This window comes from Cataglyphis hispanica, chromosome 19 (assembly GCF_021464435.1).
Source record: "Cataglyphis hispanica isolate Lineage 1 chromosome 19, ULB_Chis1_1.0, whole genome shotgun sequence".
NCBI lineage: Eukaryota > Metazoa > Arthropoda > Insecta > Hymenoptera > Formicidae > Cataglyphis > Cataglyphis hispanica.
Window position 1 is genome coordinate 2,088,205 of NC_065972.1, and position 18,848 is coordinate 2,107,052.

Consider the following 18,848-nt stretch of genomic DNA (forward strand, 5'->3'; position numbering starts at 1 on the left):
AAAGCAGAACTTGTCGTATAAATATCATCTTACAAAGCTGCACAGCAATATATTCTTCATAGTCTATGATCTACATATATTAAAGATAGCCATAACCTAATTAAATTCAATATAATTTTTGTACGGTTCCAGTATTATAAAAATAAATTATCAAATAGAAACGAAGTTTATTTTCCTAATGCAGTTATCTTTTGGCGTGCAAAATGTTTTGTCCAAAACTTCGCACATCGATCAAGCTCAGAAACGTTATAGGTTATATTAACGAATTCAATCACAACATCATATGCAATAAACAACGTATGTAAAAAGAATAAATAATAAATAATTAATATCATAAATAATGATTTTGCTTCATAGTTTGTCAAATAATTTGAGATTTTCTATTTTATGATATTCAGAAAATAAACAAAGCACTACTTTACACTCTTATATTTTCATAAATAATTTACATATATATAAATAAGAAATAATAATATATAAAATAATAATGTAGTGTGTAAATATGTAGAATTATATTAATAATGTTAAATTATGCTAATAATTAATTACTTTAAAAAGTTTAAATACGGTAATAATAAAAGAAACAATTAAACTTATATTTACAGTCAAAAATGAGCATTTGCAACTCAGATGGCAGTCTCCTAGCAATAATTTCTGTACGCAAAAGTTGCCAAAGACTGCCAATATTTTTGGAGACATATCGGGCAGAAAATTCGAACATTTTGAGATGGACAAAAGAGAGCAAGAAGAAGAGAAATTTCAGGATACCGAAGCATGTATTCCACGTCGACTGAAACCTAGTCCAGGAGGGTACGCTAAAATGATCAAGTCACATATATCTAAGAAAGATCCGAATTCTGCTCTGAAAGTGCTTGATCTGATAAAACAAAATCGGGACAAGCCTACAATATATTTGTACAATCTTATATTGCATTCTTTTGCCGAACAGGGTGACATAAAACAATGTATGCATTTATACAATAAGGCAAAGAAACATGGTTTGCAACCAAATGCAGCAACTTATACCACTTTGTTCAATGCATGCGCTATATGTGATAGAAATGAGATAGCTCTAGAACATTTGAACAAGTTACGACAATCACTATATGAGCAGCAGTTTCCACTGAACGAAATACATTACAATGTTATGGTAAAAGCATATAGTTGGCACAATCAGACTGTTGAAGCCTTTAAACTAGTAGATGAGATGAGAGATAAGAATATTCCTATTAGACTGAATACTTACAATTCGCTTTTCCATGGAGCGATTTCTGATAAGGAGGCCGGCTTGCGACACAGCCTGATCATATGGCATTTAATGCGTCTAAAAAAGATTAATCCAACTTTGACTACATATAATCTTTTACTAAGAACAATCAGAGATACCAATTTGGGAAGTTTAAAGCTTGACGACGTTCTTATCTCAGGATGGGAGAAGAGTAGAATTATGTTGAAGGAAGGCGAGAGGCCAGACTTGTTGGCATCTCCACCTGTTTTGAGTACACTATTACTAGCGGAAAAGGGACAAGAAATTACACAAGATGATGTTAATTTGAAAAAAGAGATAGAATCAACAAATTTGAATAATGTATTAGTCAATAATCGTTTGATTTTATTTGGTGGTATGGAAGGATTCTTAAATAGAATGGCTTATTGCAAAATCAAACCCAACATTAAAACTATTACGTTGCTTCTCTATTTAATTCCAAACTCGGTGCAAGCTGAGAATCTACTCATTGCAGCTGCAGACGAAAGAAATATCGAGTTGGACATCGATTTTTTCAATATGCTTATTAAAAGACGTAGCATGCGATTTGATTATAAAGCTGCAAAGGTAAGCTATTCAAAATTGTTATTTTATCATTTAAGTATTGATGCAATTTAATAATTTAGGAAGTAGTGAGCATGGCAGAGAAGAGGGATCTTTCCCCAAATGTGATGACTTTCGGAGTCCTGGCACTCGGTTGTCAAGAACATAGAGAGGCTGAAGAATTTTTGGAAGGAATGGAGGCTTTTGGTTATAGACCCAATAATATAATTATGAATACTCTCATCCACACAGCCTGCCATAAGAAAAACTTTGAATATCTCTTATATGTTATGAATTATATGTTAAAGAATGAAATAAGACCAAATAGGCAAGCCATCGAAGAGGTGGAGAAGTTTTCGAAAGAATTACCGAATATCAAAAAGCCAACAGTATGTTGAAAAAGATTTGATAGTTATTATTAGAATTAATATCTTTTCCTGTATGTTTAAGTTAAAAAATAATATTTAAAATTTTTTATACATACACATATATACATAGAATATTTTTTACAGGGAAAATATAGATTACGAAAATTGAAACGTTTAGAGAAGAACATTGATAAATTTGAACAACAATATCTGAAATGGCAGAAGATGATAGAAGACAAGAATAATTCGTAGTAGAATTAAATGTATTATTTCAGCAAAACGCGCAAATTTGTTGGAAAAATTTATATCGTTATTGATATGTTCGTAAATATATACATATGTGAAACGAAAAGAATTGATGAGTCAGCGAAGGTAAGGAGGACGAGTTTCTTGCGTCCAAGGTCGACTTCTGCCACCACCACTGATGGCACGCGATGGGCACGTTCCGCGAATGCTGAGTTTATTATACCCGGTAGGACCCGTCGGCTGAGCCCCACAAGTTTCTAACGCTACAAATTCATCTACATGAAGAGATGGAGGTCTAGAAGTGTTGGGGGGTCTCGATCGGAAAGGATCAGCTCCTCTACCTACTCCTCCACCCACTGGGCCACCTCGTAGCGAATTGGTAAATTGTGTCCGACCTCGTATTGGAGTCACTAAAAAAAAAAAAAAAATAGAAAATATGAAATCGAAAAAGATCGCTTTGTAATTGATTATAAAGAATCAAACGATGTTCTTCCAATCGAAAATTGAATTATTCATCTCGTTTCTTCAATATTTACTTCTTTCAGAGAGTACAAAGAAATTAAACTCAAAGAACTTACCAAATGGCTGTTTCGATTTAACCATTGGAGAAACCTGTTTCTCCGTTCTATTTTCTTGGTTTTCGTCCTGCGATTTCGACTGTAGAGGTTGAGTGGCATCATCGGGAGGCGTCTTGGAGCATAAATTTTGTGCTTCTGTTAATAAATTAAAATCGGCAGGTAATAATTCAGCAGCAAGTGCCAATAAATCCACCGTATTCTCGGCTTGTATCTGATTAGCCATCGTAAATAAGAACTTCTTGGATCGAAATGGGCTAGAACTAATCGCACCAAGATATCTTTGTGAGAACTGGTTTAAGAGAGCTTCCGGAGTGGGCAATAATGGCTCTAACATTTCCGGGATAGGTTCCTTTTCTTCTCTCTCTTCGGCAGCTTTCAAAGTTTCTACCAACTCTTCCGCTCGTTTTAGCTTCTCCAAGGGATGGTCGTTCTTTTCCCAAGAAATCAATAATACCAGTTGCTGCGTACGCAGATGTAATGATCTCCGTTCAGAGTTGCAGGCAATTAAATTTTCCAAGAAGGTCACAGTTAAATCTGTAACGGAATTCGTTTCGGGCTTTTCCAAAATGGACACATGGTCTAGTAACGCGCGCAAGGCGCCGGGATTATTTTCCAGACAGCTCTTCACATGGTATAGGCCATAGTTATGGCTACTAAGAGATAAGAGAATGTGCAGTGTATTTTCTATCACATCCAGTTGGAATTTTGTGCTAGTAGCCAGGATTTCGATTAGTGCTGCGAGGATAGACAAGAGAGGTTCCTTACTAGGTACTGAATGTCTGAGTCTCTTCTCGAAGGATTCGCTATCCTCCTGTACCAGGCTGAGGCTACAATCGCATAGAGTCTCAAAGATGCCGAGAATCTCGTATTGTACGTGTACGTCGCTGCTATTTTTCAGAATGGTACACATCATCTCGATAACCGGCGGATACTTTTGATCGGATTTTACTTGCGCTCTGGATGCGGGACTAGTCAAGGTCAATAGAGTTGCTTTCATAGGCGCATGCCTGGCCAAGTCGCTGATTAGAGCGAGGATAGGAACATTGTTCTCTAGGGGAGTGGCTGCTAGAATACCGTCTAACAGACATCTCCCAACTAGAAGAGCCGTCGGTGCCGCTAGATCGCTCAATTGCTTACAAACCGTCGACAAAAGTAGCAAAACATCTCTGTTCCAACTGGCGCAAAGTAATCGTAAAGTTTCGGTGAGATTTGCGGCCTGAGCTTGAAGATGCGCCGACCAGAGTTTTCGCAAACCTAAGATTCTTGTCGCATCTTCAGTAGCAGTTTCTTTTGGCGTTAAAACAGGCGGTAGCAGACGGGTCAACAGCTTCAAACCTGGTACAAAATTACATGGGCGGAGGGAAACCATTTTCAGAACCTCACCAAGCATCTGAGTCCACAGCGATTTAGCTACATTACCAGAACCATCAGAATCGACGGCTTGAGTGAACACTAGCAGTGTTTCCACAATCTCCTCGGACAGAGTCTGCATCATCGGGTTAGACGGGATGGCTTCGATTAAACAATAAACTCCGAGCAGCGGAACAACAGCCGTGAGATCTTTGAAGTCTGTCGCCATACACTTGACAAGTCTCTCAAGCAGTGCTCTGGTCAGTTTCACACAGGGTAGCAACAAGGCGATCAATGCCATACCTCTGCGACCTGTCAGAGCAGCACGATGAAGGAATGGTTGCTCGTAGAAATCGGACACGTTCGTCATTACGGCGACTAGAGCGGTGAGGCCATCGGCGGCAAAGAGCTGGGTCAGGGCATTCCTGTACTTGAGCTCTACATACGGTTCCATAGGATCAATGTCGTTGTTAAATGGAAAAACAAGATAATATAAAATCCTGCAAGCAGTGATTAGTTGGCCAGGAAGCGATGCAGCCTTCTCCGCGCTTTTTCTGATAGTTGTCACCAACAAGGAAACGTCGTTGTAATCCCAGTGAGAAGTTTGGGCGGCTGTTGTTAAGTACGATGTCACATCCCTAAGAATCGCATGCTCACGAGCTTTATCGAGTATCAGTTCCGCTCGAGTCTGAAAGATCTCTACTCTGTCGGAATAACGGATAATGGCGGAAATAATCTCGGCAGCAAACTCGCAAAGATTAGAATCCGATAGAAAGGGGATGAGGATGTCTATGAAATCGCCTAAAGGTAGAACCGTGACAATAGCGCGTAAACCATCAGAAAAGGCAAGAAAAGAATGCAGTTTTTTCAGAATTGTCCAGTCGGAAGTCTGTTTCAAGCGAATCAGACACTGCGCAGTCTGAAGACGCCACGCTAAAATGCAACCAACTCCGGGTAATTCATATTTTAAGGTTTTCAGCATCAATCGAATCGCTTCGGTCTCTTTCAGCAGATAGAATAGGCCCTCTTTCGTATCGGAGAGATGTAGGAGAAAACGACGAATCAATTTGATTGTTTTCAAGTCGCAATTGGGAGAGGATAATGCCAGCAAAAGACGATAAATTAACTTATGGTGCTCGAAATAAGCTATTAGATGCGCGCGAGGATTGCGTGCGTGTTCTCGTTCGAATTCCATTTGCGCTCCAGCCGGTAGCTGACGTTTAGGCTGCGCCATCAATGTCGGGGCGTACACATAAGTGTTCATCAATTCCATTAGACCCAATTCATCAAATTCTCTGATTTCTTCGAGATATTCATACACGTGTATCTTGCGAAGAAGTGAGCTGAGAGCGTACTTGAGTCGAGCTAATTTCGCCGTGTCCAACATCATCAACGCTTCGCTGTATAGATTGTTTCTCGAGTTTAGAAACTCTTGTACGATTACCGGACTGATCAGCGCGGCGTCGAGAGCTCGCAGGGCGGAAAGTTTCACCGGCAAAGCCACATTTTCGCGCATACAAAGAGACAACAATTTGGACGGAGCTTCGACCTTCAGTAGAATCTCTGGACCTTTTAATAATCGACAGAGTGCTTCTGCCAAACGAACTCCTACTTTCACATGACGTACTTTATATGCCGGTTGTGGTTGAGCTCTAGCGAGCTCCATATCCAGACCGGCATTGACGATACTAGTCAAGTTATCGATATCATCTATGTTGAAATCAAACGGAACTAATATGGCGCACAAAGTTTCGCAATTGTGGACGAACGTTTCTTTCTCCTGACCAGATACGTTATGGAAATGCGAAACCGACTTGGACAAAGATTGGAGAATATCTTTGATCTTTGACATGGTTTCGCGGTTCACACAGATGTCCTCTAAATTGCTTAATTTCTCCAAATTCAACAAATCTGGTGGCATCAGCGTATAAATTTCGTCCATCTGCGAGGTTTCGCATTCGAATTCGACTGCAGGCGGAACATCATCAGTCATTATATCCTCATCCGATAATATAGGCTCAAAGGGCTCGCCAGTTTCCTGTTCGCCAGCTTCCTGTTGTTCTGCTTCCTCTTCCTCGGCGGAAATAGATTCGGGACTGAGGGAGATTAGAGATTCAGTAGGAGGAGACGAAGGCCGTTTTGAGATCTTTTCGCCCATGTTAGATGACTCTTCTTCCCATTGCACCGATTCTGTCTTTCCAGTATCTGATGTAGATGTCCTGGATGGTTCTACTACCTGTATTGGTTGAACCGGAGGCGGTGGAGTTGTGGTTATGCATGTTTCCTGTTGGTGATAATGCAGTAAGCTTAAATAAAGGATTAAATATATATTGAATTAAAATAAGACATCTAAAAGACACTTAAAGTACATCTTTAAGATGCGTCTTCTCGATATCCTTTAGATGATTTTTGTCGTCTAGAAAATTTCTTTAGAATAGATTCCATCACTAGCAATATCAAGCAGGTGTCTTTACCAATGAATTCGTTTGATGCTGATTCTCGTAATACCACTCAGATTGTTGTTCAGAGGAAACTTGTGCAGTGTTCTCAGTATTTTCTTCGTGTGCACTAACACAAGCAGTGGATCCAGCTGCTGAACTTATAACTTCCTGAGGATTGTTCAATGATTTGGTCAATGTACCATATACTGCTAGTGTTATAGTAGTGTACCATCCTCTTAACACCAAACCATCGGTTGGTATCTGTTTCCGTTCACATTCTAATTGAATATGGATATTTTGTTTGTATTCTAAATTTCCCAAAAACTCAAAAGTAGAAGCTCCAGGTTTACTGAGATCATTCACAAAGAATTCAATTTCAAATTGAGAGGGATTGGTTGCTCTGGGAAGATAACATTTCCTCTTTAGAGATTTGAACATTAATATCGTATAATCAAAAAAGTTTTTATGATAATCATTATCAAAAGTGAAACTTACCCAAGTCGTACTCCTCCTGGAAAATCTGCTTGCACTCGTGCACCTAATGGAATTATCCTCACTTCGCTGATATAAACAGGTTTAGGAAATTGTACCAAATCCAAATTTAATTCCTGCAAATAAGAGAAAAATAAAATTTCAAAAATGTTCAAAACAATTTTTTTTAAAGATTGGAAAAGAAGTTATTTATGTTATATATTTTTCTTTTAAGAAAATTATCATAAGTAAATTTCAGTCTGGAAATTCTCTCTCTCTTGAATACTGTAAATTTAATACTATACTTTTCTAAAAGGAAAACAAGATTATGATACATATAATATACAAATAACGCCATTTTCAGTAAGTAATTTGACTTTTTAATTTTAGATTTTAACTCTGGAAAATTAATTTTTTAATAATCATTCGGCTAGATAGCTTTTCCTTCTTGTTTTTTTAAAGTTTCATTTTAGATTTAATCATATTAAATCTATTAAATATATATAACAAAAAACAAACCTCAGAAATGTCGTGAGAAAATGTATCAAAGAATAATAATTCAGTGTTATCCATGTTTCACAATTGAACACTTTTGAATAACATATGATCCTTCAACATTAATTAATTATTAATAATAAACTGAGTTTTTTTTTATTCTCTTTTCCATTTTACCTATTTTATTTATTTCTCTTATTCTATTTGGTTATGTTTGTATCGAGCTAAAGCACGATTGAAACACAATTGACATCACCCTAGGTGCTATTTATATGTGTCGCATGACAAGTTTTATCAGACGTATTGATTGGTTGTCATTGCAAGAAACTTTGAAAACTTTCTAGAAATTCTCTATTCGATAACCAATTAGATCAGATTTGTCCGATAAGACTTGAACGTATGATATATCTAATGTCATTTTAAGGTTTATGGCTAAAAAATATGGCGGGACTCATGTGATACATGTGCGAATAAACACGCGGTAATGGATGATGCGGCCCGCAAGCCGAGAAAAGCGAGTAAGCGAATCTCGCAGAGTGAGAATGAAGCGCCGACGAAAAAAGCGAAGATCAATGGGTTTATCGAGGAAGAACTTAAACGTGATGTAGATTCGGAAAATGATACAAATGATGTTACTTGCAACGAGAACCAGGGTGAATTTAACGGACGATCTCTGAGAGCACTTCTTTCCTCATCTAGCGGTTTAGATGCTCTGAAAAAGTTCGTGACGATATGCAACGAGAACAAGGAAAAGGATATTGCAGCGGAGTATTTGCTCGCCGGAGGTGGTATCCTCGAAATTCTGAAATTATTAGAGTTCTCTGAGAAGAAAAATACTATTAATGCCATCCCCATCTTTTCTGCAATTAATATCTTACTCATGAAGTATGTTTATATATTTTTTGTATTTTTACTAATACTTGATATCTTTTTTTTTTTTTAATTAAGCATATTTTTTTGGTTGCAGGATCTTGGCAGAATATCCTCAATACCAGAATAGTGCAGTGGAAGCATGTCGCCATTTGTTGAATTTGTACATGTCTACTATACATTCAATGCTTTCAATTCAAAGCAATATCAAGCAGCGCAAAGTAGTATTGAGATTGCTCACGGCGATAGTGTCCTTAGATAACAATTTATCCAGAGAATTACTTGCACATCTATCGCTGCAACGAAATGTATTGGAGAATCTAACACAACATAACAAGCCTACAGATCCTCAAAACATCAGAACATGTTTCATTCATTTTATTCTTGCTTTTCTTGTGGAAAGAGACTCATCAGTGATTAAAACTTTGTTGGATAAGCGTAGTCTGCTCTCCTGCATCTTCTCAGATTTGTTGTATGATTCCAAGGACATTGTTACTCTGATTTTGACCACCGTGAAGACATATGTTTTGGAGAACACTAGCATCACCAAAACGATAAAACTACATGTATTCTCCACATCTGTTGTACTGAATCTAATATCACTGTATAACTGGAAAGGCCCAACCAACTGGCCCAAAAATAAAACTCATTATTCTTGTGAGAGTGATGACTTTCTAGCAGACAAAGAGGTAATTGTGGTAATTTTTATGATATTTTATATTATGAAAACATTAAATATGTAAAAACTGTTCAACAGGAAGTTTGATGAAGAATGATAGTAAATTTGTTTGATGTTAACATATAAAAATATAAATTTTCTGTGCTTAATCTTTTTATCTTTATTTTTTTTGTTATAATTTAGATCGTTAATGATGCAGTTCATGCATTTTTAATCACTTTACTGACATCACATCGTTATGGAATTATTTTCCATGATCGAACATTGGGTAGTTCACGAAATAAGCACAATCAACTGGTGCATACAGTTCTTCAGAATTTGGAGAAACCTTGGGAACATGAAAAGCCGTCGGACTTAGTTATTAAAATAATGGGGGCTTGCCCAGATCTAATACGTTCGCAATATAATGTGATTGAGCCGTTTCTCGAACCCCGCGTATCACCCAAATGGATTTGTCTTCTCAGATTTGCAAAGAAGGTGGAGTGAAATATTTACAAGTTGTAATTTTTATACATTATTTTTTCATTTTAATTTGCTAAGTTTTTCTTTTCATAGATAATCGAATCGCTCGATCCAGTCAATTGTATCAAGACTTGTTCTATGGAATTAAATAGATTGATAAACACGCTATTGTCTTTGACAGTTCCGGATATAATTATAAAAAGTGCTATCTTGCCAGGATTAAATCACAGCAGTCTGCTTGTCAGACATGAAACCTTGTCTCTTCTTCTGGCAATGACAGCTCAATTGAAAATCATTTGCTCTACCTTAAAAGACTTCCACAAGATGTTTACAGTTCAAAACCAGATAACAGATTTTATTTTGAGGATTATTCCCAACTTGGAAATGATCTTAAAAATATGGAACCAAGCCTTTGAAACTGATGCTAATATGATAAATTCAGAAAATACTGAAAATATTCACAACCCGAGCTTGTTAGATCATCTCGATGTCATCTTAAGCGTTCTTCATTCGTACAAGGACATATGCCCAGAATTGTTAGATAATTCGATGAATTTGCAGCCGGAGGTACTTCTATTAAGCTTAAATGATCTTCAGGATAGTGAAGAAGAAAATATAAGAGCCAAGTTAACAAAAGTAAACTGCATGAAGGTGAAAGCAATACAATTTTTGCTCGCCTTGGACTCTTCCATTTTCGCGCCTAGAGAGAAAACTTTCAAAGAAGCTCTTCCCTTTTTATTATCTCAGATTCATCAAACAGCATCACCAGAAAGTTATGATGCTACTAAAATGTTATTAACCGTGACAGGTCTATTTGAAACTTGTGATGAAGAATTGGATATTTGGATTAATGGTTTCTCGATGATAATCGATTCTAAAGAGAAAGAGGAATTGACACATTGGTTTATGTCTGTTTTAAAAAGTTGCATTAAACACACTGATAAATATATAAACAGCATAACGCAAGCAGAAGAAACATTAAATGACCAGGTGGCTAGTCTTGATGTAAAAGCAGAAGATATAATTAATGAGTTATTTGATAAGGCCAATAATCCGAATTCTTTCAAAGAAGAGATTGTTACAGTAGAATCATCTTTAATTAATGGAAAATTAAATTTTGATGTAAAGAAAGATAATATAATAAATTATAGTCTGAATAAATTTAATGAAGAAAATTCGAAAGTTGCAATTAAGCATAATGATAAATATATAATGCAAGAGAATGAGCAAATGAATAATTTTGAAGAAGTAAAGAAGATCAATCATTTACTTGATAAAATAAATTCCATTAATTTTTATTCTAATGGCCATTCTTTTCCTTTGAGTAAAGTTTTCTCTGCATCGGTGACAGCTTCAGTTAACGAATTTACTAATTTTGATAAAAAGAAAACCGATGATGTAATCAATCATTCTTTCAACAAATTTAGCAAAGAAAATCTTAATCCTTGTAAAATGCAAGCTGGTACATTGGTGTCACCGCTCTTATGCTGCGCTTTTGAAAAGATTAGAACAAAAAATTATTCCACTGTCATCTTGAGTTATTTATCTTATGTGACAATTCACACTCTACATTATCAGATTGTTCCTGATGTATTGGTTCATATAGCGATAGATATGACCGATTTGCCAATTTATAAATACTTAAAAAGTTGGTCAAGTAACGAGCGGCCAGTTGCCTTGAAAAACAAGCTTCCATTCTTAAAATTATTACATAAATTGAGCAATATGTTGCTAATGAATTCCGAGATAGACATAATTAAATTTTTTAAACTGTCTGGCAATGATCACTCGTGCTGTTTTAAATATGGTAATGAAGAAATCATTATTAAACACTCTTTGTCTTCGTACGATGTTAAGGCTTTGCTGAGAATGACTGTGTTTTACTTAGCACAGTTAGCTCAGGGAAAAATCTTACAACGGATCCAGAATGAAAATTGTAAAATCTTGATTGTTTCTTTATTAAATATCACAAAATCTATGAAACTAAAAAGTGTGGAGATACTCGAAGAAAACGTAAAATGTATTTTTACGCATCCCATTCTGTTGCATTATTTCTCACCATTTTGTGGAGAAGCGTTCAAAGATTCGACCGAAGATATGATAACTCGGACTATCCTAGAAGTCTGTGAAGTTGTTGTGTCTTTTTTCGAGAAACATGATGGTGCAGAAGCCTATAATATCTTCTTCGCATTTAGAAATAAATTCCTTGCTCAATTGGGAAACATCATTGAAAAAGTTCCTTCGGAAATTTGCAGTAATAATTATGACATCGCTTTATTGAAAGTATTGCAATTGAAGACGCAAGATATTGCGAATTTGCTACTTGCTTTGACGAAACTGGAGAAAATTGTATTTATCTCAAGTGATAAACGAAACTTGTCCATATTCGGACATATCGTTCCAATATTGTTGGATATGTATTGCAGCAAGCAGTCATTACTGCAATATAATCAATGTAATGCATTGAACGAACAGTTTGTAGAAAGATTGAGCTTATACCTGGTGCATCTGAAGTCTAATAAAATACAATGTGTAGAAAAATGGGAACAAGTTTTGGCAAAATACTTGTCTATCTTTCCACATAACATTACTGGTATTAGTACTGATACTTTTGCATTATTGTTAACAAAAGGGATTACTGCATCTACGATTCAATTGATAGCGATCTTAATCATTAGAAATACTAGATTAATTCCATCACTGACGAAATACTTTCTCAAGATGGAAAATGTAAAGCAAGGAGATATCGTATTTCCAATATTGGGTAGCAACTTAAAATACAAGTGGACTGAAAGATTTCTTCAAAATCTTTACAAATGTTATGGCGGTGATATTGCTGCATATCTAACCGAGCCACGAAATCCTGTTCCCTGGATCGAAGAAAACACAGCAGCGATCGCCTATCTCATCGAAAATACTTTTGATCGTTCCTTATGTGAGAAAACTTGTGACCGTATTTCCCAGAACGGCGATAAATTAGACATGGTGTCCATTTATTTCGTGCAGATATTGGAAAGTTTGTACAAGAGATATGAAAATCTGATAACAGTCAAAGAAAAGCCTTTAACAGATCTGATATTAATATTATTGCATGTAATGACCTCAACGCTGAAGAAGGAATCAAAGAATATAGAAAAGATCAAAGTATTATGCGAGAAGCTTACCAATACAGTGATTTATTTAAAGAAAATTAAATGTGATTTCATCTTTAGTTCATTAAGCAAGAGTTACTCATGGCCGCAATTCACCAGATTCTCCTTGAAATTAGGACTGAAGGACGCTAAAGATGACGAGATTCAATCGAATATATTGAAGAACCTGAGCAATTTATGCGATATTGCGTACGAAGATAACGAGAATGACGAATATGTGAAGACGTTATTCGAAATGACAACGTCCCATTCAGAGTTTGTTAACGTCATGCTTGGCTCGTCCATTGTTAAAGGTAAATTCGATGATTTTATCAATGATTCTTATCATTTGAGAAGAAATCTAAAAAAGAATGAAGAAAGTTTGTCTGATAGTTTATATTTTACAATAATATCTATCGCGGTTAATTTTCATCGTTCGTTAAAATCAAAATTTTCGATTTGCCATACTATGAAGCATTGAAGTTTCCGTGCAAAGAACATTTATTAGATAAATAATGTTAATTCCTTTGAATATTTTATAACTACAGACGGTTTGGTCGAATTACTCAGGATACTCATTCGAAAGAATCAATCAGTAATAACTGCCTCGCACGTACCTCTTTATCTCGCGGCTTACACCGCCACTCTCAGCAATGCCGATCAGCGCATTTTAAAGGTAATATATCAATGTCATTGTGTCACCAATTATTAGAATCACGATATCATTCGATCATTTCAGATTCTTCGATATTATGAGATTCACGGTGTTAAATTTCAACAATACTGGCCATACTTATGGGGAAACGCGGCGGCAACGCGTTACAGTGTAAAGGGAGAAACAGATACTGTTCTCTGGAGACAACCTTCCACTTCCGAAGTTTTTAATTTGTTTGATAAGGACATTATCAACGAGACTATAAGAAATTATCCCATACATAGAACGTTGGAAGTAAGCCAATATTATGAACTTTTCGATATTCTATATTATATAGATTTTTTTGTCACTTATCCTGAAAAATAACAAATTAATCATTCTCTTTTTTCTGCAGGCTGATAAGATACATGTCAACAGCAAAGTATATGATCCAGCATTTTATCTGCCGTTGCTGTGTTCTTTATTGGCGGAAAACAATGTCATTGCGTGTCACAAAATGAATCAGAGCGGCATATTAGCATTGGTATTTGTTGCATGCTGTAGCGATTCGAGCGGTATTCGGTTGGCAGCATACACCATCATTTCTAGATACTATTTCCACTTGGAAGTGTCTAAGTACGATAGCAGTTTTAGCAAGATATACATAATATAATGAGAAATTTCAAAATGATCTACAATGTAAAAAAAATTATCGTTCATCATTATTTAATTTAGCTTATATTTATGTGTTATTATACATGTATATTAAATTATTTATTTTTAATTACATATTTGAATTTCTCAAGTTTTAAACTCAATTTTATTTAGTTTTTTTATCATTATTTAATTAATTTTTTAATACTTTTTAATTAATGTTTCTATACTTTTATGAGAAATGTAATGAAATTATAATACGAAAGCTTATTTGATTTTCTGAAAAGTATTATCTTTCATTTATCATTACATATATATTAAAAATACTTTTCAAATCCCTCATAAATCTATTTAAATAATCGAGAATTAATGCAATTTTCCTTAATTTGTCTTAATCTAAATTTTGCTTTAATTTAAATTTTTCTAATTATCAGGTCGAAAGAGAAATTATTATGGATGCGTCTGATCGATGCTTTACGAAATGGCATCGCATTCCTGAAATGTCCATTAAAAGATGTTCGTCTGAGTTGTCTGGTGACCATCTTCCTCGCTAGAGCTTCGTTGATCGCAAGTCAACCTTTGCATCCGCTTTACTCGTCATTGCATACTTTTCTAATGGCCAAACCTGCATTGGATCTAAACACCATACCAGAACTGTTGCAATTATTGCATAGTTCACATGTGGAACACCGTGCGCATCGGCACTGGATTCTAGAGAATATTCGGGACGGCATGAAAAAAGAGAGTGATGTAGATATGGCTCTGAAATGCGTATTGTTTAGGATGCTTTTAAATTTTTACACTTGCATACTATCAGACACCAAGACTAAGGTGAGTTGAAAACAATGCTTAGCATACACTACATGTATAAATTACAAGATATAATCAAAAAATAATCGAGATCTAATTCAACTATTGTTTTGTATAATAAAAAGATAAGTAGATTTGATTTTAAGAAAGATTCCTTATTGCGAACGAATCTTCAATTTAAATATTAATATTAATAAAATCATATTACTTTTTGATTTTTTTTTTTTTTTCAGAGACTGATCTTGGAAGTGATCGCTTCTACTACCAAAATTCCCAAGGCAGCCTTGCTTCTTGCACGAGGATATGGTATAATTCCTTGGCTACATGAAATTATTTATCGCGACGAGGACGTTTGTGAGACGGAACTTAGAATTATTATTATTAGTATAATTGAAAATTTACTGAATAACTTCAACAATTCGACAGAGGACGTTAGTCATTACAAATTTCTATTATTTAGGATTCTTCTGCGATTAAAAGCATGTTTAAGACAAACAAAAATTTGCATCATTTAGTTGCATTTTCTTGCAATTTCTGTGATTGAAACAGAATAGATGTATATATAATATTTGAGAATAGACAAATAGGGGAAAAAATAAAGTGCAAGAAATGCAATTAAAGTAAATAAGTCGTAAGTTCAATTTCTTTACAAAATAAACAATTACTCTATATAATTCGACTTATTTTTTTATATTTTTTTCAAAATCCATTGTAGGATAACAGGTTTGCACAAAAACATCTGCGTCTGGGTTCTTATTTTGACCTTTATGGTGCCTTAACACTAAAACTACCTCTTTCATGTTACCTGTTGCTTTCTTCACTCCATTAGAATATTTTACTACTTTGGGCAAATTTTTCGGACTATTTAATTGGGCAGGAGTTAGCGTTACTATTACATTTAGTATATTTTTACCATTATTGAGGTAATCCATTGCATTCTGAGCTTGTTCTGTCGTTAGGGCCAAATGGGTAACATAGTCCTGATCCTTTCGTGATGGAAAACCTGTTTTTACAGAATTTAGAGAATAGTTTACAATGCTAAAACCAACAGGATGATATGCGTGTCCTCTGGGATGGCCTGGATTTGGGAATCCGTGGCTTTTCTCATCTTGTGAGTTGTCTAAGATAATTTTGGCATGGAGGGGCGAGGTACCGCAATAACGAGCCCCACCAATCATCAAGATTATCTCGCCATTTTTCTCCAATTTTAGGATTTTGTCTATCAGATTGATCAACTTGCGAAATTTGTGCTTTAGCTTTAGCACCGTCCATTTACGAAGTTGTGATGGATTTCGCTCGATTTGAGAGCCGATCACCGAAAAGAGACAGCTATTCAAATCGATAGAAATGTTATCGGGATCTTTCCCGTATTTCAGGGTCCAATGGCCTAAAGAAGGATTAAGGAAGTGGATGGGATAGGAATTGGATAGAGGATTATAAACAAGAGTGAAATATCGGTTTTCGAAAGTCTTGATTGCGCGGAATGCTTTTCTCCATATTTTTTTATTTTTATTTTTATTATTATATTTGCATTATATTTTAACGAAAACGTTAAAATATAACGCGAATATAATAATCTTAAAGTAGAATAACGCAAATATGGATCTTATAAATTGCCTTTGTCTATTTTTGTTAAAACTCTTTAGCTAAGAACTGACCGATCTGTTCTGAATTGATTGCATGATACTCGATGTCTATGGGATGTCCCGTTTTTTCTTTACCAATGATACTATTTAAACTACCGTTAGGGTTCCATATCTGGATGGGTTTTCCAATTATATTACTTAAGACACCAATATGTATTAAACCAGCTGGCCCATGGCGTTCCAGGTCTTGTATAATGTCTTTCGCTCGTTTAATCCTGTCGATCTTATCTTTATTTATGCGATTAGAGTAACAATTGGATGATCGAAATCCGCGCATTTCTTTATGGCAAATTTTTTGAGCCTTGGCCATTTTTTTAAAAGTTGGATTAAATGGATGAAGTGTTATCTTTGAAATTGCAATTTTGATTTTGATTTGTGGAAGTTTGAGTTCTGTTAAAAAATGACATATAAAATACCATACAAATGGAAAATATATCATCATTTGGATAGAAAAAAATATAAAACAAATAATACAATATACATAATAAAAAGAGAATAGATAATAAAAATTTCTTATTGATACAATTTTACAAAAATAATAACAAAATAAAAAAAATAATCATTTTTGAGAATTAAGAGAGAATATTAAATTTTTATAAAGCTTTGATTACAGAATTGCTTAAAAATGCATATTTTTCTTTGATAATAAAGCAACTTGATTATTTAAAAGTTGCTTTGAGAATTTCTCTTGTGATCTTTTTTTAGATCATCTATTTCACCTACCTTTACAAATTTATAATTAATTTTAGTGTAAAAAATTCTTGACATCTTTAATTAGTTCTGCTCCAGATTAATTTGAGAATTAAGGCTCCAAAGAAACAAGCTTACATGGTTTGCAAAATTTGCACAATTATCACATTTTTTAATTTAGTTGCATTTTGTTCCCTACTGCATTTTGTTCCCTAAAGCATTTTGACCCTGCTTAAATTTTCTTAATGAGCAATATCTATTGAAATTAATATTGAATTATATATATTTTTCTTATAGCGGGAATTATTTGTATTTTATTAACTATATTTAATAAATTATTTAAATTAAAATGATTATTAATGTAAATACTAAATTAAATATTAAAATGTAAAAAAGAATAGATATTTATATTAGTATACCTCTTTTTTGTACTTTGTGGATGATTCATTATGTTACACCGTAATTTTGATAAAAATTTGAATTTAGAATGACGGACATTTTCTTTTTTGATTTTATAAGATTGTTTACTTAATTTTTTTTAGATTTTTTAAATATTTTTTTTTTATTTTGACGACATAATGAACCGGTCAAAGCAACTTTCGTTGCTTTGTGATTGTTTCTGTGACATTTGCAGCATTTCATTTTTTTAAATCAATTGATTTTTCGCTGATTACTTCTTTGCAATCAAAATTGATACAATTTCATTATGTATCAAGTTTCTCCGAGAATCAATTACTTGACGCTTCTTTTTCGCAAAATTTCGAGATGTGATAAACATAAACAACCTTTTTTTTTGATAAGGATATTTCGGTTCAAGTGCTATCATTAGCTACGCCGTTGACCGATACAAAACAGATTCATAATCAGGTAGTCCGGTTGTCGTAGCGGAATGATGAGGGAAGGGATGACATTGCTCCGATAGTAAGGGACAGTGGCGGATAATGAATTTTAAATTGCCCGTTGGATTCAAAGGAGACATCTTGAAAAATTTTTCAATATTATATAATTTTAAATATTATATAATCTCTTATTTTGTGAATTATTATTATCCATGAATTTTATTCATTGTTAGTGAAAATTTGCAATAACATACTTGTTATCAATGATGTCAGTTTGTTCTTACGAGAAAGTAATATATTTATATATAAAGTATATTCATATGTGTTGTGAGAACGGAGATTAAAATTCTTATACGCGTTTATTTAAATTTTGAATTATATCTTCAAGCGCGATAAGAGAAGATGCGACATATTTTATTTCTTCTACACGTATAGTTTATAAAAATATAGAAAAATGTATATTTTTCAAGATAAAACTAAAATATAGATTTATATATATCAATCTCCCATCGTAATCTATTAATTGAATAAAATTCACAAGTTGTGTAAAAAGAGAAAAAATAAATATTTAATTGTTTAAGATATTACAGACTTAAAGAAGTAGATATCTTTTTATATTATTAAAAACATAAAACTCTTATTAGATTTTTTAAACAGCGTTACTCTCTGCTTCA

General features: G+C 34.2%; 4 protein-coding genes across 4 annotated transcripts; 2 read left to right on the plus strand and 2 right to left on the minus strand.

Moving 5' to 3' along the window:
- The first annotated feature begins 68 nt into the window (after window positions 1-68).
- On the plus strand, window positions 69-2,641 carry LOC126856851 (pentatricopeptide repeat-containing protein 1, mitochondrial). Its single transcript, XM_050605750.1, has 4 exons — window positions 69-297; window positions 606-1,834; window positions 1,894-2,199; window positions 2,323-2,641. The coding sequence occupies exons 1-4, from the start codon at window positions 204-206 to the stop codon at window positions 2,428-2,430; spliced, it is 1,737 nt and encodes a 578-aa protein (XP_050461707.1). The 5' UTR covers window positions 69-203; the 3' UTR covers window positions 2,431-2,641.
- On the minus strand, window positions 2,467-7,988 carry LOC126856849 (protein virilizer). The gene is made up of 5 exons (XM_050605749.1): window positions 7,784-7,988; window positions 7,289-7,401; window positions 6,827-7,193; window positions 3,003-6,636; window positions 2,467-2,834 (listed from the first exon to the last, which is right to left on the minus strand). The coding sequence occupies exons 1-5, from the start codon at window positions 7,835-7,837 to the stop codon at window positions 2,542-2,544; spliced, it is 4,461 nt and encodes a 1,486-aa protein (XP_050461706.1). The 5' UTR covers window positions 7,838-7,988; the 3' UTR covers window positions 2,467-2,541.
- Window positions 7,989-8,209: 221 nt separating this feature from the next.
- On the plus strand, window positions 8,210-15,624 carry LOC126856853 (nucleolar pre-ribosomal-associated protein 1). Its single transcript, XM_050605752.1, has 9 exons — window positions 8,210-8,644; window positions 8,727-9,318; window positions 9,492-9,785; window positions 9,864-13,215; window positions 13,450-13,577; window positions 13,641-13,850; window positions 13,951-14,171; window positions 14,624-15,020; window positions 15,233-15,624. Exons 1-9 carry the CDS (start codon window positions 8,244-8,246, stop codon window positions 15,512-15,514), a joined length of 5,877 nt encoding a protein of 1,958 aa, XP_050461709.1. The 5' UTR covers window positions 8,210-8,243; the 3' UTR covers window positions 15,515-15,624.
- A 48-nt stretch (window positions 15,625-15,672) lies between these two features.
- On the minus strand, window positions 15,673-17,170 carry LOC126856838 (uncharacterized). Its single transcript, XM_050605737.1, has 2 exons — window positions 16,639-17,170; window positions 15,673-16,514 (listed from the first exon to the last, which is right to left on the minus strand). Exons 1-2 carry the CDS (start codon window positions 17,085-17,087, stop codon window positions 15,680-15,682), a joined length of 1,284 nt encoding a protein of 427 aa, XP_050461694.1. The 5' UTR covers window positions 17,088-17,170; the 3' UTR covers window positions 15,673-15,679.
- Between the last annotated feature and the right edge of the window lie 1,678 nt (window positions 17,171-18,848).